This window comes from the organism of the source record quoted next, unplaced genomic scaffold (genome assembly GCF_019419815.1).
Source record: "Pyrus x bretschneideri cultivar Hongxiangsu unplaced genomic scaffold, Pyrus_bretschneideri_v1 Contig15, whole genome shotgun sequence".
Lineage (NCBI taxonomy): Eukaryota > Viridiplantae > Streptophyta > Magnoliopsida > Rosales > Rosaceae > Pyrus > Pyrus x bretschneideri.
The window spans coordinates 1,957,584-1,982,992 of NW_025999446.1; the positions used below are offsets into that span (position 1 = coordinate 1,957,584).

At 36.2% G+C, this 25,409-nt stretch overlaps 1 protein-coding gene across 1 annotated transcript; it reads right to left on the reverse strand.

The window, feature by feature from the left end:
- Positions 1 to 161: 161 nt before the first annotated feature.
- Positions 162 to 10,566, reverse strand: LOC103959539 (serine carboxypeptidase 1). Its single transcript, XM_009371894.3, is given in 9 exon segments — positions 162 to 517; positions 5,694 to 5,799; positions 6,007 to 6,093; positions 6,519 to 6,625; positions 6,737 to 6,991; positions 7,244 to 7,448; positions 7,450 to 7,519; positions 7,783 to 7,890; positions 9,997 to 10,566. Coding segments are annotated over 9 exon segments (1,515 nt in total). The 5' UTR covers positions 10,430 to 10,566; the 3' UTR covers positions 162 to 373.
- Positions 10,567 to 25,409: the final 14,843 nt, after the last annotated feature.

A 25,409-nucleotide genomic window follows, 5' to 3' on the forward strand; every position in this document is an offset into this window, starting at 1 on the left:
TTAGCAGGTCTAGGCGCCATTTCTTAATTTTCAAACTGCCTAGGCATTAATTGGGTGGTGGCCAACTTCCTAGGGGCTAGGCGGCGCTAGGCAGGAATTTTTAGAACAGTGCTTGTAACAGAAAAATTGATAATATATGAAACATTTTCATCCAACCAAAATTTCAAACAACAAAAAACCCAATAGATGATATTAAACCCAATGGATGATATTACACGATCACCTTGGTTATTGTTTTAATTATTAAACAAAAATATATATGGTTACAAATCATAATACTTTTTGAATTTAGATTGTATATATCTGGATATTCAGATAATTAACGTAGGATTAATCAATAGCAGTAGTGCGGTTGGGAAATTGATATGATTAATTAGGAGGAAGGTGGAAGTTTCCCCTGAAGAAAAGATGAGATGAAGGTAAGTGATCGCTGCGGTTGATAGCTGGGAACCATATGACCTGCTCCTCTTATTGTGGTAAATGTCAATCCTTTGTACCCAGCCACATATCCTCCAACCTGCCAGCCCATTGCACCATAATTAAGGAAAATGTGTCTTCCCATCTTGCATTGACATGTATAATTAATGTACGGGGTTACGCTTTTGTACCATATCTACATGTTACAACACATGTTTTATCTGTTAATACTAAATATATTCTAAAATATAAACAAACTCATCATCTACCCATATTATAGATGTGGACTAATTGTTGACAGTGAATTTCATATTGATAAAAGGAGGGATCTTATATGAGCTTATAAGTAATTAGGTTACTTTTCATATGGTCAATTGTTTTTATGGTGATACCCAACTTTCTTCACGGCATCGGAGCAAGTTATTTTGCGTGTAAAACCCAATGGCCCACGTGCTCCACATTGTAAAGCAACATATTGTGTTGTAGCAATGTAGAATAACAATGGAGGTTTCAGAGAGAGAGAGAGAGAGAGAGAGAGAGAGAGAGAGAGAGAGAGAGAGAGAGAGAGAGAGGGAATGAATTTTTGTATATTTTCTTATTAGAGATACAATGCTTACATGAAATGTTATATATTCTTCTAACTAATAAGGCTTGCTTGCACACTATGTCACAACAATCTCAACAACCTTTAACTACCTTATAACAACCATACTAATCTATTGACACATGGCATCCTATCTAACCATTCATCTTATACTGTTATCATCCTCCCTCAATCTTAGGAGAAGGATCACGAAGCTTGAGATTGCAACAGTGAGTATGGAATAATGGTGCAAATAACCCTTTAGTCAGAATATCAGCAAATTGTTCATTGGAAAAGACAAACTACATTTGAATTAGTTGTTTGGCAACTCTTTCTCACACAAAATGCACATCAATCTCTATGTGCTTTTGTTCTTTGATGCATCATTGGATTGTAGGTAAGGGCAATAGCTGATAGATTGTCACAAAACATTATAGATGGAGTTGGGATTGAAATTTGCAAAAAGGCAAATAGCTGTCTTATCCAATCAATCTCAGCAGCTGTTGTAGCAATTGCTCTATACTCAGCTTCAGTAGATTAATGAGACATTGTGTTTTGTTTCCTTGAAGACCAAGATATTGGATTGTGTCCCATGAAAACAACCAATCAAACTGTGAATCTTTGACCATTGGGATTCCCAGCCTAGTCAGCATAACTGAATGCATTTAACTCCAGTGCTCCTTTAACATATTGAATGCCATAATTCAGCGTACCTTTATAAGGTATCTAAGTATCATTTTCACAGCCAAATAATGTGACTCCATAGGGCAATGCATGAACTGACACACCTGGTGCACAGAGTATGCAATGTTAAGTCTTGTAAATGTGATATACTACAAAGCTCCCACTATGCTTCTGTATAGCTTAGGATTGTTAAAGGGTACTCCATCATCCTTAAGAAGTCTGTTATAAGGTAAGTAAGGGGTAGCACAGAGCTTTGACTGATGCATTTCTATTTTTGTTGACAAATCATTGACATATTTATGCTGAGACAAAATCAATCCTTCTGCAGTCTGTGTAATTTGAATGCCAAAGAAGTAGTTTTGAGGTCCCAGATCCTTGATATCAAACTTTGTTGCTAATGCAGAAATAATTTCTTTTATGGCATCATTTGCACTCCCTGTGATGATTATATCATCCACTTAAAGTAGGAGAATCACCACCTCAAAACCAACATGTTTAACAAATAGTGATGTGTCTGCATAAGTGGTTTGAAAACCCAGAGAAGGCAAGAAATTTGTAAATCTCTCATTCCATGCCCTTGGAGCCTGTTTTAAACCATATAAGGACTTGTGAAGTTTACAAACTAAGGTAGAGTGTAAGGAATTCACAAAGCCATGAGGTTGTGCCACATACACCTCTTCTTGCAAGATTCCATGCAAAAATGCATTTTTTACATCGAGTTGTCTCACAGACCATCCAAAATGTGTAGCTAAAGGAAGAACAAGCCTTATTGTAGTAGGCTTAACCATAGGACTGAATGTTTTACCATAGTCTATACCTACCTCTTGATTGAATCCCTTTGCCACAAGTTTAGCCTTGTACCTTGAAATGGTTCCATCTGCATGTCTTTTGATCTTAAATACCCACTTACACCCCAAAAGGTTTCTACTTGATAGTAAAGGAACCGAAGACTAAGTGTTCTGAGAGTGTAAAGCTTGTATTTCCTCTTCCATAACAACAATGTTTTCACTTGTGATAGACATTGGTTTTAAATAAGCTTCAGAAATGGAACTTGTTGGAAGTACAAATAATTTTTGTGAAAAAGAAGGATATGGAAAATCACACTCATCAAATATGACATGTCTAGAAATGTAAATCCTCTATGAACTAACTTCAAGGCATATGTATCCGTGGTATTTAGATGCATATCTTAGAAAAATACATTTTTTGGTTTTTGGTTGTAACTTGTTACTGGTGGTATAAGGCTTCAATAATGGAAAGCATGCACAACCAAATATCCTGAGGTGTTGAACTTCTGGAATTGATTGAAATAAGACCTCAAATGGTGATTGATTATGTAAGGTTGATGATGGCATCCTATTAATAAGGTATATTGCAGTTTGACGTGCAAAAGACTAGAAAATGGCAGGTATAGACACATTTTGTAACACTGTGATTGAGGTTTCAACAATGTGTCTATGCTTTCTTTCTGCTAACCTATTAAGAAAGGTAATTTGCAAAATTTTCCTTGTAAACATGAGTGACACAGTGAAGGTGATACATCAGAGGGTACTGAAATATTAGACTTTCTAAGTGTAGTTGAAATAATAGAATTAGAGGGGTGACCTAGCCTGCTATGCCAGAAACTGGAAAGTCACTTGTTGTCCAAGAAATCAAACTTTGAATGCTTGATGCTGAATTATAGTTGGTCTTGATATTGGTATTAAATATCACCCATTACTACACTAGCCCTTTATAAACTCCTCTCTGTGGCTTTGTCCTGAATCCAGAAATTAAAAGCATCAAAGATTAACCAGCAATTATTATCTAGACAAATCCTATGTATAGATCACAAATTCTGAGTAATTCTTGGAACATATAGGACCAAATTAAGCTTTAAGGGTTGTATAGGTGTATGAATTAGAGAATATCCAATATGTGATATTGGTAGACATGCACCATTTGCAGTTTGAATTGTCTCTGTGGATGGGAAAGAAGTAGCCAAGGATAGATTTTGCAAATCAGCAGTGAAATGGTTTGTTGCTCATAAGTCTGTAAACCAGAATTGTTGAGAAGAAGCATTAGAGTTTAAAGGAGGTTGTGAGGAAGCCACATGCATTGTAGTTATTTGATGAGCATTTCCAAATACATTTGCATTTTTGAAGTGACAAAATTGAGCAGTATGGTTCTTCTTGCCACATATTTGACACCCTTCAAGTACTACTGACATTATCAGTATTTTTGAATCTGCATCTATCAACAAGATGTCCAAATTTTCCACAGATTTGATATGCTAAATGTGTTGGAGGTGCACCAAGAATGCCAAAAGCAGAATTATTATAGTTGTTTCTTGAATTTCCAAATCGAAAATTAGAATTTTACTTGGAATTATAGTTGAATTTGCCTCTACCCTTGTTCTTGTTATAGTTATTCTTGAAGTAGGTAGCCTGAGAGCCCCCATCATAAAAACCAGGAGATTGATTACTTGAATACCCTTTATTCGAATTGCCAGAAAACCCTTGGTTGTGATTACCAAAGTACTCTTGGGATGAAAGTGATGAGTTCTTGGAACTGGACTCAGAATTCTTGGCAACCTATTGCATAGAGAAATGGTGTAACAGTAGTGTTTTTAACCATTGCTTCTTCAGCAAGCAATTGGGATCTCAAATTTTTGATAGAGATAACACTTTCTCTACCTTTAGTGATAGACCTTATAATATTATACTCCCCTGGTAAGCCATTAAGTGTTAATATCGCAATATCATCAACTTCGAATAATACTCTGCAGCTGCTAAATATTTTCAAGCTTTCTTGATTCTCTGCAAATACTAGGATATTGAATCAGTGCCTTTCTTGATATTTTGCAACTCAAATTTCATTTGGAAAATAGTTGCATGAGTGACAATGGAAAACTGTTCTTTGAGCCGATTCCATAAATATTGAGAACTTGTGCTTCCAATAGCACATGACACAGCCGATGAAGATAGTGCAACAGTAATGAGTTGCATCAAGGCATGATCATACATTTTCCAAATCTTGTAGGCATTGGTTTCGGTTCTTGATGATGAATCCCCATAATCTACTTCAAATTCCCCTAAACTAGATGAAACAAATCTTTCAAGACAAGGGTTAGACCCATCTAAGAACTCCATAATTCCATGGCTTTCGAGTAGCAACTAAATATGAAAAATCCAAGTAAGATAGTTGGAATCATCGAGCTTGACAGTCATAGACGTAGAAATAGTAGAGATAAGAGATGTGATGGGTGATTGCACGATTTGTAATTGATTGGCAGTCACCAGTGTAACCTTTAGTTGAAGAATTGTGAATGAGATATGATCAAACACCTGGAGTGCACGACCTAGACAAAGAAAGAACTCAGAAACTTTAGTTTCAAGATCAAGAAGTAGAGAAGAAGATCTTGAATGGCGGAAGCAAGAAATTCAAGATCGAAGTAACCTTTCAAGCAAGAAGAGCTTGACAGGTGAAAGATACCATATAAAGCAACATATTGTGTTGCAGTAATGCAGTAACAATGGAGGTTTCAGAGAGAGAGAAATGTAGAAAGAGAGAGGAATGAATTCTTGTATACTTTCTTATTAGAGATACAAAGCTTACATGAATTGTTATATATTCTTCTAACTAATAAGGCTTGCTTGCACACTATGTCACAACAATCTCAACAACCTTTAACTACCTTATAACAACCATACTAATCTATTGACACATGGCATCCTATCTAACCATTCATCTTATACTGTTATCACATGTCACCCCGTTTATGTTGTTTACGTGTTTAGCTTGAAAATTTCTCACACATGAGGGGGTGTGTTGAGAATGAATCTCACATTAATGGGAAGAGGGACGTTGCATGAGCTTAAAAGTAAGTTGGATTACTCCCCACATATTGTCATTTAGTTGTACGGTGAAACTTCAACTTTCTTCACTAATACCATCCACCTCCCAATTACTTATTTATTTCCGAATGATTGTGGTAAAATGTAGTCACAAAGATGTGGACGTTAAGTACCTGTCCATTTGAATACCAGGCTCGCCATGGAGTTTGTAGGGGCAATTTGAAAGTGTTTATGGCGTATCTAGAAGATGTGACTGGTACTCTCCCATCAATATCTCCACTGCAGATTGCATTTAACATGAAATCTCAGCTGCTATATATAGATTAGTAAAATGTAATTGCAGTACATATGCATATGTTTATATCTATGTAACATGCTGATATAATTAATTATACTTAATCAATTGTTTAATGAAAATTAATCTTCTGAAGAGGAAGGGGAACATTGGGATCACTACACTATCTTACATCAATTCAAGGGTTTCACCTGTATATCCATAAACTTATCCCGCTTGCTATAAGCTGCTTTATGGTGGGTAGAATGGTGGTTGGGCTGTCTGTCCATCCAACTCCACTAGAGGCAACGATTAAAAATGAGAGTTAGTTATATAAAACACGTTTCTCTCGTAAAACCGTCTAACAATATCGTTAACAACAAACAAAAAAAAAAAATATATATATATATATATATATATATATATAAAATAACGGTCTAACAATATAACATAATTTATTAGTGGCAATGCAACTCAGGGCCGAGGTATTCCCTAGCCCCCAACCCCTACGTGCTCCCTTCAATTTTTTTTTTAATTACCAATTTATGAAGCATTTTAGCAAATTAAGCATCATCACTAAAGTCATCCTGCACTCTTTTAAGTACATATATGCAGAATGACATTTTTAGGGTGTCAGTAACACCTAAAAACGACTCTTGGTATAGTGCATAATTCATGTACAATTAAGCAATAAAGAAAGTTTGTCCGAAAGCATATCATATACCCGCAAGCTGACCACTCTGTAGGTTTTGCATGAAGAGCCGCTTGAACCTCCTTAAGATTTAGATAGGTTTTCACATAATTGTCAGAGCATGGATCAAAATCATCAATCTGTATCAGGATATATAACATACCATCCCAATTAATCATTATTTGAAGGTTTAATTCAGTCAAATGCACATTATTCCTTTCATATTAAGCTCTAGCTACAGATAGACTTACAGAAGATTTTGAGAGAGATTTAGTGGGTTCTGATGTTTTGCAAGGGGGAGCATAAATGTTGTAAATATCAACATTTCCAAGCTCCTCCTCAACTTGACTTCGATATTTGTCACATGCGCTGGAGAAATTGCCCGAAGAAAAATCACAATATTTGTGTATCCCTGCATTCGTCTCGTCGGAATTCATAGAATGTGTCCACACATAATCGTAAATCCCCAGTTCACCAGTACTATCATCAATCCAAGCATTTCCGATCTGTATGAATAATACGTGAAATTTTTTAGTGTGACGATCACATCGGCACATGGTACTGATAATAATTTGCGTTATGACATGGATGAACAATGAAATTGATATTTCATAGGTTATGATATGATATTAAACATATACACTTTTCATAACCTGAATGGATTAGTAACACACGTGGTGATTTGGCAGACAAACATTACTTAAACAACAAGATATTATTATATAAACTCTACGTAGAATTAATGAATAATTACTCACTGCAATTCCTTTGAGATTGATTTTTGTTTGCTTCGTGACTTTGTTGTTTAAGAGAATGGTGGAGGCAAGTTGAGGTACGTAATGACCGGCGTAGCTCTCTCCGGTGATGAAGAAGTCTCTGGTTTTATATTGGGGAAATCTCTCCAGCCAGTTTACAAGAAATTTATAGGAGTCCTCTGCTGTTCTCTTGTCACCCACGTCTCCAGTAGTCGGATGTTGTGTATGAATATGAGAACCCAACTCCTGCTGGTGACTCCAAGAAGATCACGTTTGCCACTGCCACACATTTTTATGGTGCTTATTATTATAATGAGTCTAAAGTTAGCGTGTTGCTTCAATACTACAGGTATTTTAAACGTTGTTTGATTTCTACAATTGTTAAATTTTCTATTTTCAATCTCAGCTTCTCATTTTTTGTACCAGTATTACGTCCTATTAAAAAATTTTTTTGCTAAAGTTGACAGAATTTTTGTAACTATTTGGGGAGAGAAAGGACATGTAGTGCTCATTATTTAGTTGCTTGATTAATTAGTAATTACCGTTGTTCCAAGCATAGTCATTTCTGAATAGTGTCTTTCTATCATTATTGACTCTGAAGGGTCCAATTTCTTCCATGGCTCCATATCCCAAAGATGAGCATCCTGGTCCTGCATGTACACAACAGAAATCATGCACACGAATATTGGAGGTGCGTGGCATCGGTGTAGTATGAAACTGTTGGCTGATATTAAATGACAAGTTAGCATTGAGGTCGTGCATCATCAAAGGAAATGTTAAATTTTAAGTGGATTGTCTTGTAATAAAATTTGGTAAATAGAGGCTTCAATCGATATGTCAACTCTATGTGGATTAACATAAATATTGTATGTGTGAAATATGAGATATGGCCATGTCAGCATTGAGTTTTTTTTTTTCTTTTTCTTTTTTGAGAAAAAGCATTGAGTTCTTAGAAGATGGTGTATCTGGCTGCTGGTTATAGTGACTACTTGGAGCTAAGGCAAGTTTGTTAGCTCTGATTTTTAAGCCATCTAAGCGCTGTGAACAGTTGGAGGCGGCAGTGTTGTAGCATGAAATTCGTTTTAGTATGACATGCAAGGTTTCTTCTTTCCTCAGTATGGTTTTCATAGCATGTAGAATTTGCAGTGTCAAATAATGTATAATTGGAGCAACTTTTGGCTCTGCTAGCTTGTTATCATACCACGTACATAAAATTAATCAAGGAATAACTTAAACTTCAGTCACAATCCAAACAATTTCCAAATTTTGGGATTTGTGTCATGTAATGGGAGTTAACCACTAGTTCATGATTAAACAGTAATTATACTTCATAACTTCATACTAAATTAGCCCGTCCCAAGTAGTTGTGGCAAGAACAATGTGAATTGCCAAAAGTACTTTCGTGCGTGTCTTGCATGTGTTTTCCTTTCACGAAGAAAGGAAATGGTATGCCCACTACAAAGTGGGAATGAGAATATACAACACATTACATGGCTCAAAATCATTCAAACAACTGGGTAACAGTTATTTTCATACCAATAGAGTCTTCTAGCATAGTGGCATGGAAATAAAGTATCTTCATTTGGTGGTGGACCTTAACTCTTTTCAGTTTTCATCGAGTAAACTATTTAATGGTGCTCTAGAATATCGAATATATCAGAGTTTTTAACTGTTAGATTTTAATTTTATACTTTTAATCAAAGATCTAAAGATTAAAAAGTTTGAAATATCCGATACTCCAAAGTATCATAAAAAAGATAATATCCTCATGATTTCCTCAAGAATTATACCACTCAATACGTGTTACATTTATATGTATTGGAAAACACACTACATGCATACAGGGACAGTTGGTGTTCAAGAGCACAAGATTAGTGGAAATTCTTGCAAGCTAGTGTTGTCCACCTAGCTAGCTACTTGGCTGGCCAGGAAATACATGGGATGTAAACCCCATATGCATATCATTCTTTTTGACTTTAAGCACTAGTTGTATATATCGTGGTTGCTTACATCAAATTTTATGATGATATATAGCTAAACAACAAACCGACCGATATCGTCTTAAGTCCATTATTATAGTGGTTCTAGCTGTTTCGAGTGTTCTTTTCCCTTAAAATAAGACTGCTGTCACAAATGATGATGTTATCATGTTATCCATGGATTTGTTGTTTTCTTATTCAAATTAACTAAAACTTACTCCGAGTGGTTATATACATTTTGACCAAAAAACAAAAAGAGTGGGTCTATAGTTTGTTACGAATAAATGTTTAAATAAATTTTTCATGTATAGCCTAATAATATATTCGCTGAAGCTGGCATATACCTATAGTTTTCACCGTGATTTCAGATATGTGACATATAGGTCGTTCCTAGCTTTTTTTTACTGGAATGATGTCCTACAAGTTACAAGTGCCATAGAAACTGATAGAATATGTTAATACATACATCTTTTCTTAGACGTCAGCCGGATATGTTTAAGTTGTAGACTCATGTCACTTTAAATTAAGAAGGTAAGAAACTTAATGACAAACTTTATAAGCACAAGCATAATCCACCACCAACATCACTGATATATTTTAGCTTAACCACCTATTACAAGGTGTTGAGTTTTATTACAAAAAATGTCAATGATATTAGAGGTGGAAACTCCCACATATTAATTGCATATTAAATATCGTATGACTGATGTGAAATCATATTCTCTAACACTTCAAGAATAGAATAATTGTATAGTAAAACTTCTAAGCAATATTTACCTCCATTTAACCATAGCAACAAAGGTTTAGTTGATGAATCCTGGGGCGACTCTACAAAGTAGTAGAACAATGCTCTCCCGGCTTTCTGGTCTACAGTAACATACCCTGCATATTGGTCAAAGTTTACGCCTTGAGGTTGTCCTGGCAAAGAACCAATCTTATCAGCTTCCTTCAACCCATCTTGGAGTCCAACATAAACTGGTGAAAATTGGTCATCGGCAACATTTGAGCCATCCCATAAGTCTGCCCGAGGAGGATTCGCAGATTTGCGAGACTTAATCAACTTGTTGAGGTTGTCGATTTGGTTGGCGTTGCATGATATGATGAGAAAGGTTAACTGGTAGCTGGAGAGGAGAAGCAAACATGTCAGTAGTGAAAGATTCATGATCTCCAGTAATTTTGTTGCTTGAATATGCTGGTGGACTAGTAGCATCAAACGCTAGCTTTTAGTATTTATAGGAATAAAGTCAACAACTGAAAGTTTGGGAGGAGAATACTAAGGCCTTAGCTTTGGGGCAACGTACAGCATATATACCATGACCTGTGGCCATCCACATCCTATCATTGTCAAAAGATTCAAGAAAGCTTTTTCTTCGGACATATATATGCGGATCGAAACCATATGCATCTAGCTTAGAATTAGAGAAAAAAGGATGTTTAAGAGTCTGGACTTACAAATTTTACTTTCTCTTTCATGTGGGTTGGTATTTGTTTGGTCACTTTGTGCACTACATATGTTCATCTGTCACTTGCCCAATGATAATATTTCAGAGTTGTATCTTAATTACGTCTCTTATAAATAGTTTTAGGCAACTATCTTCTTATCAAAAATATGTTTGTATTTTGATTATTATAAAATTCTGACTTCGCCATAGTATTACTAATTTATATATTATAAGATAAATGGTTTTAATTTGTTATATCATGTATCGGTACTACGCACCCTCTCACCTCGAAAATCACTCGCTAGTTAGATTCTTATTTGTTTGTGCTAAATGAGAACACAGTTGTTCATTCATTTTTAATTCATATTAATTAACATGCCACATCTAAAGATTCTAAGCTACGATTTTCGTGTCCAATTATTAAAATTTCCTAGAACAAGGGTACTTGTGCTTTGAATGCCGCAGATTTCAGTCCCTTGATTGGATAATTAGTTTAGCAAGTTTGGATATTTCTATTAATTAAAACTGACAATATAAGGATAAATTTTTAGTGTGGCCGTTACATAGTCATTTGGTTCTATTATCTTATGTGTTGTAATATAGATGAGCGACAAGGTTTATATGTCATCATTCTAAGATTATAATATTAATGTTGAGGCCCAATCAAGTCTTAGAGCCCAATTGTTATACAAGTCTCAAGTCGAGCTCAAGTACATGCAAAAGTGCAGAATCGAGAAGGAGTTATGTTCATAATTATGCCATGCTACGTTAATCAAGCCACACATTCGTGTAAATCAAACCACGCTTGCGCAAACTCATGCATATTCGTCACGCCAAGCTTTATCATGTTAATCACTATTCATACTAAGATAGGCCCCAAGTCATGCCCAGGGCTTGTCAAGTGAATTGTGGTGTGCATGGTCACCAAAGTTCATTAGGCAGTCAAGATTGTGGAAGATTTTGGGTTGTTTGGGAGCCTAAAAATTCAAGCCAATAACCTCTTTATTCCACGTAGTTAAGTTTGAGAGAGAACTAGCGTAGTTTCCTTATTTCCCTAGCAACCTGACCAACTTAGTTAGGAATGAACCAAATCCTAAGCCTTAAAGTCACATGAAAGCCCAGCAGGGCATGCATTTAATGAAGAGAGATGCTGACTTTCCTTTCCTAGCTCATGCAGAAGATCAAAGCCTGAAAGCTAAAAGACGCGTTACTTATAGTAACGCCTATGGAAGACTGACTCGGGAATGCCGCGCCTTGGGAAGAATGAGTGATGCAGGTTTCACGAGGTAGTACTTTGCACCAAAACTAAAGTGGCAGAAGAACTAGGGAGAAAAGGGAGAAAAGGCCAAGCAACAATTAGAGATTTTGTAGGAACCCTAGAAAGGAATCATTCACCTACAAAAGAGGTATCATAAGCCATTAGAGAACATAACATAGGAAGAAGAATTCAAACATTAGGGAGAGAAACACATAACCATCTTTCTGCAACTCAGAGTATTCCCCTAGACTTCCTTCAACCCTTTCAGTCAGGGAAAGAGCCTTTAGAACCCAGAAAGCTCAGATTATCCAACCTAGAACACCATGCAACCATGCCAACTTTTTTCTCTCTCATGCCAAACTGATGAACCTCTAGCTTCCACATCATGAATCATTTGAGCAAGCCATTATTTGCTTAATCATCCTATATTCGAGTCAAATGATCCAACTGTGTATTTCCTAAGACGTGCTAATTCTTCCGAGATATTCTGGGACTTGGTACGAATCCGAACCAAGGGAGACAAGAGGATGTTCTCAAAGCCCAAAGTCCATCTTGGCCTAAAAGTCCCCCAACAATTAATAAATATATCAAAATGTTATAATATGACTATATTAATAATATCTTATGACGGTATGACAATCACATTGAAAAAGTTGTTTAATATACAACAGAAAAAAAAATAAAAAGGAATCAAAGAAAAAAAAATAAATCAAAGAAGAACCAAATGAAAAATAAATAAATAATGATATACAATGTAAAAAATAGTGTACGAATTGAAAATCATTACCTTCTATTTCACGTAGATACATAATTTAACATATTGCTCTTCTCTTCAACCCCTCTTCTAATTGTTTTTTGACTTTCAATATGATTCAATAATAAAAATATAGAACACAATCAACTTCATATTATGGAGTAAAAGTACGAAGCTAGCTTGTATTATGTTCTAAATGAAAGACACAAGAAACTGCCATGTATTCATAAAGCATATGAAACCTTGAGCTCCGGAAAAGTAAATATTAATATCACTAAATTCTAAATCTGTTGTAGACCTATTTTACTGAAGGATTATAGAGAGAGGGGGTGACATGCCCAACCCTGATATTCTCCCAAACACCAAGGTAGACACGTGCTGGCCGACATCCGAAGGTGATGAAGTCATATTATAATGCATGAGAATGAGAAATAAATAAGACTTATTAATTTAAATATAATTAATATGCAAATGAGGAACGTGTTCAGAGTATACCACTAATTCTATACACTAGAAAAGAAATGATATAAAATTGAATGAACAAAGGAATGGGTCCTACACCGAGAGGACTCGAAGATGCCGATGTGGAAGCGCCTTGACGCCGAGATTGTACGCCTCGATTCTAAGTCTTGAGGGGGCGCAAAACAAAACATGAGTGGACCAAGTTGATATATATATATATATATAATACTGAAACAGTTATCAACATACTAACCCTCAAAGTTTTATAAAAACATCTATAGTATAATAGGTAGTCGGTTTTCCGAAAACCCTAGCATGCCATAAAACCTTTCATGAAACATATCTCGTATATAGTGTGCTAACTAGTGGTATCAGTATCATTATCAGTATCTCTCGGCCTGAAGCCATTAACTTATACCTTATGCCAACCATATATGTCCTTCAGCCTTATTTCTCCCTCGCCCGTATGCAGAATAGTGACCACTAGATACGAACAAAATCATTGGACATAATCTTTCCAAGCATAGCTAGGTACATATATCTCAAAAACATCTTCATAGTACAAAGTCATCCATCATCTATACTATAAAGAAGTCTAAAAACATGTTCTAAATAGTATATCGTCATCCATCAGATATCCTACGAAGAACATTGGTTCGATAGAAATTATGGTATTCCAAAATATTCTATGTAAGCATGATAATCATATAAGGTAAATCCAATTTACTCATAAAACGTTATCTAAAATATGATCATTAAATCATGCTTTTCATATATGTATTTCTACTATTAAAACATTCATTTTAGAAGGGGTCAACTCATAAATGCTTCGTCGTCTAAGAACCACGCAAACTAGCGAATACGGAAACGCCACAATAATTGCACCTAAGCACATAAAAGGTCCAATTAGTAAAACTCTACTCAAATGATTGAATTTGGGAAAATGGATATCGAAAACGGATCTAGGACGTCAAAATTAGACTAGGAAGGGTCTCGGACAAAACCCAAAAAAGTCAACGTTGACTGTTGACCCGTCAAAGTCAACGGTCAGACCGGGTTAAAAGGCCTAGGTCAAATAGGTCATTGGGTTAGGCCAAGTCAATGGGCCACTAGGATGGGCCGAAGGGTTTTGGGTTTGGGCTTGGTAGCCCGGCTCAAAAGGTTATGGGTTTAGGGTTACTAGGGTTTAGGCTTGGGCTTCATATTACATAGGCCCAAGATTTTGGGCTGGGTTTAGAGTTGCGCTAGGACTAGTGGGCCTAACCTGGCCCAAGACTCGATTTGGACTCACATGTTGCACTCGTCGGAGCCAACAGTAGAAGAAAGCCCGAACATGGGAAAATCTTCCCAAGCTCTGATTGGGTTCAAAACTGAACCATTTTCGTCGCACAAATGTTCAAATTGAAGCTCGTGAGATATCGAATCGAGTTATACCTTTCTCGTGGCCAACCGTGGTTGTATCTCGCCAGAATATGCTAGCAAAAGTAAGTTCACTTGCCGAAAATTTGAAAAACACTTTCCCGAGTTGTTTTTATATTAATTCCTAATCAAATCACACAAATAACTCGAAGCTCAACTCAAGACATCAACAAGATACAAGATCAAAGGAAATCCCAAGTCTTACCATGGTCGATGTTATTGAGGGTTTGTTAAAAAAGGTAAATGTCCAATGGTAGAGTAAGGGAGAAGCTTAGGGGAAGGTTCCTTCTTTGATCACACATTCATGGTTCTTGTATGGGTTTAGTGAAGGTGGTGGTGAGTGGTTGATTGGGTTTGTGTGGCTCGAAGAGAGTGGGAGTAAGAGGTCTGAGAAAAAGGGCTTAGGGGGTTTGAGAGAAAAAGAGGAAGTGGGCTGCGAGAGAGAGAGAGAGAGAGAGAGAGAGAGAGAGAGAGAGAGAGAAGAAGGAGAGACTACCACATGGCAATGTAAGAAGGGAAAAGGCCGGGGGGACAAGCTTAAAGGTGGGCCCCTCTTGGGCACACTAATTAAGGCCAAAAAGCCATATTTTAAACAAATAAAACCCGACTAAAGTGAAAATATGAAAATACCTTTCTATTCCGTAAATTCCGGGGCGGGTTGTTACAATTTACCCCCGTTAAATAAAATTTTGTCCTGAAATTTGAAATAACTAGTTACACTGAAAAACTTGAAAATAGGAAGAAAAAAAATATATATATATATAAAGAAGAAATCGAGTCAAAATGGTTGCACAAAAGGGAAAATGCCGCCCCATCGCGATTGGGTTGCAATGATTCCATCTTTCGTGCCTTCAAGCTCAAACATTCTTTCCCCATCAGTGTAAAAGTAGAAATGTACTTTATAAAAATATAAAGTCAAAAACATATAATAGTGTAAGGTCAAAAATATGTATGTATAATACGATACATCAAAATAGATATGTACTAACATATAAGTCGAAAACTCGTATTGAAATTAACACAGAACATGGAAAGGATTGACCAAATATTTGTAACTTCGAAAATACAAATATAACTATAATAAGATAAGTCAAAATACTTGTACTAAAAATCAAAACTGAAAGACAAAAGTGGGTTTCACCCACGTATACGTAACGTCACATACTATGGGAAAAAGGTATGTGTCTTTGGGTTGAGCCCCCCAACGATAACAAATCCGTAACAACTGCCGTAGACGGTCTACCTGCCCATTTGTTTAACGAGCCTAACGAATAAGCTATCGATATTATAGTCAGCCGCCTGCAATATCGACAACACATTGTTGTCTTGGTAAGCATGTGAGAAATTCCTAAGGATGCCAAACTACCATTTTGCCCCACAATGTGAGAGTGTGTATAGATTGTCCGATTCTAGCCTCAACCGCGCTGTCGTACCATTCTAGAGCGCACCAATCAAATCTACTAGAAGTGTTTCGACATCCACGCGCATCCAAACAGCAAGGTCCTAGAGTGAAGTAGTTGAATGATGCGTAGAGGCGAACACATATCGTAAACATGTCTTTCATGACTAACTATGATCATCGCTTTCCAGGGCGAGAGTACAAGATTCGAAACCTATATTAGAAGAACAATTACTCAGACTACTTCATTTGAAATAACGACTGCTGCTTCAAACCATTCACATAAATTGGCTCACTATCGTTGGAAAAGAACTTCTAGAGTACGATATGATGTCTATGAATTGTAGCAAGATAATATGAGGTGACTATTCATTTCTGCATGAAGATAGTGATTGGTGATGCAATCCGTTAACCATCTGTACTACCACCTTCACCTATCCCTTTCAAACCTCAAGGCTACATGAAACTCTTCTTGATAAGTTTGGTAGGCTCGCGAGAAGGTTATGCTCCAATTATTCCTACTAGCATTGATGTGAAACTAGGCGCACGCATTCGTCGAGTCGATTGATCGTGAATTCCCATTGATTAAGCGAGCAACCATGTAGAGAAGGCCAAAAGAACACTTAAGAATTTGAGGATCAAAACAAGTTCATCAAAACTAGAGTACAAAACCAAGGATACTTTGCATTTTACGACACCTTGTGAGGATTTTCAATTTCTAATAGTCGCAACCTTTTTTGAAATTGATGATAATAGTGTTTGCTATCGAAGAGTCTCCCAAGAAAGTATTTAATGTAAATGAAGTCAACACTTGAAGAATTTGATGTGAAGCTGACAGTCGATGGTTAGGGAACTTAGCTTCATCGTTGGAATAAGCGAGAGGGTTATCGATAGAATAATCATCGAGAATTGTTCTAAAAATCCACACGAATTTCCGCAGCGAAAACGAGTTCGAGATCATTGATTCGATCCTACCGACTACCACTTACTAAACTTCGTAATAATTAGGCGCTTACTCGCTTTCTCCGACACGCATTTTGAATGTTTCGAGTAGTTTCCACATAGATGTGACCCTGCCTGCCATTCCTAGTGAACGCATGTCGCAGAGTACATCACCATTTTGGATCTCTAACTTAAACCATTTAAATTTCTCCGTTTCTCCGTAGATACCACTATGCCCGTGTTTCCTAGAGAATCTCGACACGAGATTTCTTTTTCTACAATAAGATGTGACTATTCACAGTGTGATGAGGATTGTACAATTGTGCCGAACGACAACAAATCCAGAAGTCGTGACATCCAAATGATGTCAAGACCGACACATTACTAGAGTAAGAGAAGATCCTGAGTATACTCTGAATAAACCATGCTCTGATACCAAACTTACATGCTAGACCCTAATATTCTCCTAAACACCAAGGTAGACACGTGCTGGCTGACACCCGAAGGTGACAAAGCCATATTAGAATGCATGAGAACAAGAAATAAATAAGACTTATAAATTTAAATATAATTAATATGCAAATGAGGAACGTGTTCAAAGCATACAACTAATTCTATACACTAGAAAAGAAATGATATAAAATTGAATGAACAAAGGAGTGGGTCCTACACCGAGAGGACTCGAAGATGCCGATACGAAAGTGCCTTGACATTGGGGTTGTACGACTCGATTCTAAGTCTTGAGAAGGCGCAAAATAAAACATGAGTGGACCAAGTTGATATATATATAATATTGAAACATTTATCAACATACTAACCCCTAAAATTTTATAAAAACATCTATAGTATAATAGGCAGTACGTTTTCCGAAAACCCTAGCATGCCATAAAACCTTTCATGAAACATATATCGTAAATAGTGTGCTAGCTAGTGGTATCAGTATCAGTATCAATATCTCTCGGCCCGAAGCCATTAACATATACCTCATGCCAACCATAAATCTCCCTCAGCCTTATTTCTCCCTCTCCCATAGGCAAAATAGTGGCCACTAGATACACACAAAATCATTGAACATAATCTTTCCAAGCATAGGTGCATATATCTCAAAACATCTTCATAGTATAAAGTCATCCATCATCTATACTATAAAGAAGTGTAAAAACATGTTCTAAATAATATATCGTCATCTATCAGATATCCTACAAAGAACATGGGTTCAATAGAAAATATGGTAATCCAAAATATTCTAAGTAAGCATGATAATCATATAAGGTAAATCCAATTTACTCATAAAACGTTATCTAAAACGCGATCATTAAATCATGCTTTTCATATATGCATTTCTACTATTAAAACATACATTTTAGAGGGGGTCCACTCACAAATGCTTCGCCGTCGAAGAACCACGCAAACTAGCGAAGACGGAAACGTCACAATAATTGCACCTAAGCACATAAAGGGTCCAATTAGTAAAACTCTACTCAAATCATTGAATTTTAGAAAACAGATCTAGGACATCAAAATTAGCCTAGGAGTGGTCCCAGACAAAACCCAAAAAAAGTAAACAAAAGTCAACGTTGACCATTAACCGGTCAAAGTCGACCATTGATCGGTCAAAGTCAAAGTCAACTGTCAACGTTGACCAAAGTCAATAGTCAGACTGGGTCAACGAGTCTGGGTCAAATGGATCATTGGATTAGGCCGAGTCAACGACCCACTGGGATGGGCCGAAGGGTTTTGGGTTTGGGTTTGGTAGCCCGCCCCAAAAGGTTCTGGGTTTAGGGTTACTAGGGTTGGGCTAGGCCTAAGATTTTGGGCTTCAGATTACATAGGTTGAAGATTTCTGGGTTTAGAGTTGGGCTAGGACTCGTGGGCCAAACCTAGCCCAAGACCCGATTTAGACTCATACATTGCACTCGCCAGAGCCAACTGTAGAAGAAAGCCGGAACCTGGGAAAATCTTCCCGAGCTTTGATCTGGGTCAAAATTGAACCATTTTTGTTGCACAAATATTCAAATTGAAGCTCATGATATAACCAAATGAGTTATACCTTTCTCGTGGCCAGCGATGGCCGTATTTCGCCAGAATATGCCTACAAAAGTAAGTTCACTTGTCGGAAATCTGAAAAACATATTCCCGAGTTGTTTTTATATTAATTCCTAATCAAATCACACAAATAACTTGAAGCTCAACTTGAGACATCAACAAGATACAAGATCGAAGGCAATCCCAAGTCTTACCATAGTTGATGTTATCGAGGGTTCGTCAGAAAAGGTAAATGTCCAATGGCAGAGCAAAGAAGAAGCGTGGGGGAGGGTTCCTTCTTTGATCGCACGTTCGAGGTTCTCGTATGGGTTTAGTGAAGGTGGTGGTTAGTGGTTGATTCAGTTTGTGTGGTTCGGAGAGAGTATAAGCAAGAGGTCTGAGAAAGAGGGCTCGTGGGAGTTTGAGAGAAAAAGAGGAAGTGGGTTGTTAAAGAGAAAGAGAAAAAGAAAGGGAGACTGCTACGTGACTGGTGTAAGAAGGAGAGAGGCCAGGGGGATAAGCTCAAGGGTGGGCCCCTCTTGGGCATACCAATTAAGGCCAAAAAGCCATATTTTAAACAAATAAAACCCAACCAAAGTGAAAATATGAAAATACCTTTTTGTTCCGTAAATTCCTTGATAGGTTGTTATAGGGAGACTAGTTACAAGGAAGAAAAAAGGGAGAGAATTTAGTGAAAATGATTTCTCACCTCATTGTGTATTTATTTATAGTAGTGTGGAAGGGAAAATCCTTACATGTCAAGTAATACATTACAACTAGGTAACTATCTAAAGGATACTATAGAATCCAAGGGAGACGCTACAAAGGCGCAAGGAGGGGTGGCTGCCCTCCCCTCCTTGGAAATCAAGCTCAGGAGTGGTGGTTTCGCCCCTCTAGTCCCGTCGGAAGTAATGGAGTCCAGGTTGCTGCTCTGGTTTCTTTGCTACTCCGCGCAACAGCTGTGAAAGGAGTTCATCCTAAATAGAGCAAAGCGAACCCCTTCCGGTCTTGGTCGGGAAGATGCAGATAAAACGCCACTTTTTTTTTTTTTGAAAAATTCCTAGATGGAACGACACTATTTTGCTTTATTGAGTTGAAAAAAAAATGATTGTAGGGGGGGACCTCTGGTTCCCCGTTTCCTCTTCACACTCATACCCCGTTCCTTTTAAGAGAGTAGCAAAGTATGCCCCAAAAAACTCACAATTCACCATACCTTCTAGTTCCGACTTGTTAAATTATATATTTACAATGTATTTAATTTTGTATATATGAATATAAATTTTAGTCTGCAATAACTTAATCTAGATTAATATGTAGCACATAATTTAGTGTCTTACTTATATATAAATATTAGATAATTTTCGAATGAGTAATAAAATGAAGAACGTATATATTTGGAGTTTACCTTAAAAAAATAGGTCAAGTACAATTTACACTCTTGGCATTTGGAATGATTTTTAAAATGGGTCACGAAGTTTTAAAATTCTGATAATGCATCATAAAATATATTATAAAGTGCATTAATTTTTATCTTCGGCCTAATTGTACGATAATTTATTAAATTGATGACATTGTAAGCTTGAGACCCATATATGCACTAACTTGCAAACTATATTTGCACTGAATTGACAAAAAAAAAACCACGTTAATTTAATGGATAACTAAACCTTTTTAAAATTTGATTTTGACGAGGATTTAATTGAAACCGAAGGGTGATTGGTATCGAAAATGTGTTTTTTTGGATGACTAGTAAGAAAAAAATATTTCCAATGGAAGAACTTGCAACGACCAACGACAAACTTTTTCCCTCAAGAACGTTTTCGATGGCTCAATACCTTTTCTAACACCATTTTACCCTTGCTAATAACGTTTCGTTATGCAGTGAATAAGCATATTATCGAATGTTTTCATGACAAGAAAACTCACCGGTAATAATTTTTGCCTTTTCAAATTTCACCCCTCCCCCCTAATAATTCTTGGCTTCACCACTGATGGAATCCCATCGGGTTTTACATTATCACATTCCTAATTAATTTTGGACTGCAACATTTGCCCTTGAGAACTTGGATTAGGAATTCATGCATCATGGTGAATGTTTATAAAGAATAGATAATTTGGGGGTTCAAGCATCATGCTGAATGTTTGATAAATCAGGGGTTCATGCATCGTGATGAATGTTTGTTGTCATGGCTTATAAAATATGGATTCCCTGTTTTAGAAGAACCTGGATTTGATGGAAACGAAGAAAGCCTTTGAATGTTGGTTGTAGAAAGATCCTTCTCCAAAATCTAAATTTTTATCTCCAATGTGTTGTATTACGTCCAACATAGACATTGAAATAAAGAGCAACTGAACTAATAGCAAGCAGATCAATTCAATAAATTAATAAGTGAATCATAATAAGAATGATAAAAATGTAATACTCCCCTAAATTGAAGAAGATCAAACTCTCTTTAGTGCACCGATAAGAGCATGCTGATAAGGTAGGCCTATTTTACTGATGGATTATAGAGAGAGGGAGGTTAGTGGCAAGAGAGAGAAGAGTGAGAATTTGGTAAATTATGTGGTGATGATTTCTCATCCCATTGTGTCTTTATTTATGGTGGTAAGAAAGGGAGAATCATTGCCTTTCAAGTAATACATTACATTTAGAAAACTATCTAAAAAATACTATAGAATCCTATAAGGATTTACACAATCACATTCCTAACTAATTTAAGACTGCAACTATTTGGCCGACTGAATAGCTCCATGAGACGGCATCAGCACCGAAAATGATGTGATAACATGCAAATTGATGGCAACGATACATGATCGGCAAGTGCAGTCATAGGAGTTCAAAAATTGAGCACCTTGGAAGCATCATTGCGATCTCAGAAAAATGATAGTTTTTTCGTTCAGCCACCTTTTTTTTTGCTGGTATTTAGGGACACATGGTCTCGTGCAGGATGTCTTGCTCTAGAAAGTATTGAGACAATACGGCATTGACATATTCACCTCCATTATCCAAGCAAAACACCTTAATAGGGAGTGAAAATTAAGTCCAAAACCACGTGGTGGAAGTTTTTGACAATCTTAGTGACATCAGACTTGTGTTTCATGGTATATAGCTATTAACGATCAAAATTTGTAGGTTATCAAACTTGAAATAATTAGCCCTTGGTGGGCTTGGATTCAAAACTGAAATGAAATGAACTCCATTCAAAACTGGGCCACATCCACTGTGTTACTTGGATTATATTGATTTCAAAGGTTCCTACCCCTTTAAATAGGCCTTCAATAAACCCAAAAACTTTTTTGTCACTTTTCTAACATTTAATGCACCATTTCCATCAACCAACATGCTAACAAAGTTTTTTAACCATCGGTCAATATTAGGTGGTGAAGTGATGTTTGCTCAGTCGGGATTGCATGCCCTTTTAGGTCAACGTGTGACAAGTGACCTGCTCGACCTCAATTAATTAACCATGTCACTACTCGCATCGGTCCGAACACCTTTATGTCTCATCCTAGACTCTTACTTTTGATTATTGATTGACATGTGGATTGATTAGTATTTGAGTAGGCATGCTCCTAAAACCTTGTGTCATAAAGTTGTTAGCCTTCCCATGTGTCCTCTGACGGTCGAAAAGTACTTTATGTAGCCTAGTCAGATTAAGTTAATTCGAGGTCAGCCTTAGCGCCCAGACATATCCTTTTTTAATAATCTTCTCTAGGCTTCACCTTTAATTGGGCCTTTCGTGGTTTCTTTCTTGGTCTGCACTATTTTGTGGGCCGAAAATGACCCTACATTAACAAGAGCTAAGTCATTCGAGTATAATATTCCACGAATAACACAAACCAGTGAATTTCATGTTGAGTAGAAATAGGGGAAGAACCCCACACATCCAAATGTATTAACTCAAATGGAATAGTTCTTTTAGTAAAGCTTATTGGATAGGAAGCATGACGCTTTTTGCTCGAGTACAAACATTATATTTTAAATCAGTCCAAAACACCACTAAAAAGGACAAAAGCAATTTCCTCAAATACCCAAAAGATGCACGTCCAAGCCACCGATGCCACAACATAATTTTCTTAGTTGGTCATTGTTCTAATACGAACATGATTAACTTTGCCTGGTGTTACGTCGTCAACGTAGTACAACTCTCTTCTCTTAGTACCATGCCCAAAATTGCATGATTCTAGATATCCTCAAGGAGGAAAAACATATGAAACATTTATACATTACAATCCAACTGTTCAGTAACTTGACCAACACATAAAAGATTGTTTGATAAAGTCAGAATAAGTAGAGTATCATGTATCGATGAAGACGGTATGAGAGAAATAGAACCAGCCTCTGTTACTAAAATAACATCTTTATTTGCAGTGACGAAAGTTCTCTTTTGCAGGATAGTCATGGACTAAAAGAAAGACTTGTCATACGTCATGTGATTACTAGCACCATAATCAATAATCCAACGGGAGTCACAATTTTCAAGGGTAATTAAGGCTTTTATCGACTTTTCTGAATCATCCCAATCATCCGAGAGAGATATTTGATTAATAAGGAGCAAGATTGACTCTTTATCAAGAGCCAACTTAGCCGCATTAGATCCATAATAGAACATATGAGACGCACTATCCCAAATATTCTTGGTAGTTGGAAGACCAATGAACAACCCAAGTAGGTGGGGCTCCATGGTTTTTAGTAATCACCCCTTCACAATTGCATCTTCAATACTCCTCTTTGAGAATCCGAGATCTATTTTATCCGGCTGAGTTGATTCTCCAGTCAAATAGGCAAGCTTTCCCAACCCTGCTGCATGGTCTTCCATCATCTGAACCAAATTGAAAAATTGGTACAGAGTGTTTACCCAAACGGCAGGATATTAACATCGGGTGAATCACTTGAGGTAGAGACTGGAATCATGGCCTCATGTTTTTGTTCTTCTCCTATAGTCGCATCGGGTTGATATAGTATATTTAGGTTTACGATTTGGGTAGGATTGATGGTCCAAGACAACCAACAAAAATCGGGTTTGGCAACCGAGAACAAATTACACGACAATGATTAGGGCCGGCTAGTATAGTAGCAAGATAAGGTTTCGGTTTGATGATGATCACAAAATACTGAAATCGTGCAAGAATTGGTGCAGGCAAATAGCAGTTGTTGGCGATAGGTTTTCCGTGGATTCAGACAGGCCGAAACCTACTTTGATGCCTAGATAAAATTGTAGTATATTAGGGTTGAATTGTTGTGTGTGTGTGTATATACATGAATTACATATCAGTTGACTAGGGTTACAAGGAATCCCTAACAACAAGGAAATCTTAACTAATAAGGAAATTACAATAATAATTATAATAAGGAAATGGGAAAATTAGAATCCCCTGCACTTTTCTAATACTCATTAGATTAAACATTGGTTCCATTTTGAAATTTAATTAGGACGCCTAAACAATAATCATGTCAACATTTTTATATTTATTTAGATTACATGTAATTATTGTGTTTTTTTAATTGAAAATATTAATTCTTAAATTCCATATATATCCTTTTAGGTTGATATATTTATGTAGGTGGCCTTTTTTTTTAGGAAGTCAGTTTCTTCTCCCACGTTAGAATTCTGTGATCGTCATTTTTGAATTTTGAATGGACTTATCCATTTCAATTAGTGGTTGTTTTCACTATTTTATATCAATATCATGTGAGATAATTAGACGTATTCTCTATTTTTAGAGGCTTGAGGTTGGTACATTCAGATAATATATTTAAACGTACCGAAAACGTACTAAGAAGATACATAAAGTAACGTACCAAATATGTTTTTTTACATAAATATAAACATACCAAAATAATATATAAATGTACCAAATACATACAAAAAAGAAATATGAACGTACCAAATACGTACAAAGAAGATATATAAAGTAACGTACCAAATATGTACCAAGGAGAAATATATGTTTAATCAGAGGAAATATATGTACCAACTATGTTTTTTGTTTTAAATAAATATAAGCGTACCAAATACATACAAAAATGAAAACAAACATACAAAATATGTACCAAGAAGATATATTAAGTAACGTATCAAATATGTACCAAGAAGAAATCAACGTTTCATGTGTAATTTGAAAGACTTTTTATTAAAATTGAATACTACAATATTTATCTACAAGATCTATGGAGTTTTGAGATATTATCTAAGAAAATTAAAAGTATATTAAATATAATGGCAAGTCACATTTATGTGTATTTTGAAAGACTTTTTATTGGAATTAAATTCTACAATATTTATCAACAAGATTTTTGGAGTTTTGATGTATTATCTAGGAATTAAAAGGTATATTTATATAATGGCAAGTTGGGTAATTTAAATTATCTAAGAAGATATTCAGTTTACAATTGTCCCTCTCTTTCTCTCTCTAAAGTCTAAGCTTTTTCCCTCTATGTGTTCATCAAGATCTTCATTCTTCATTAGTTAACAAGGACAATAGGAT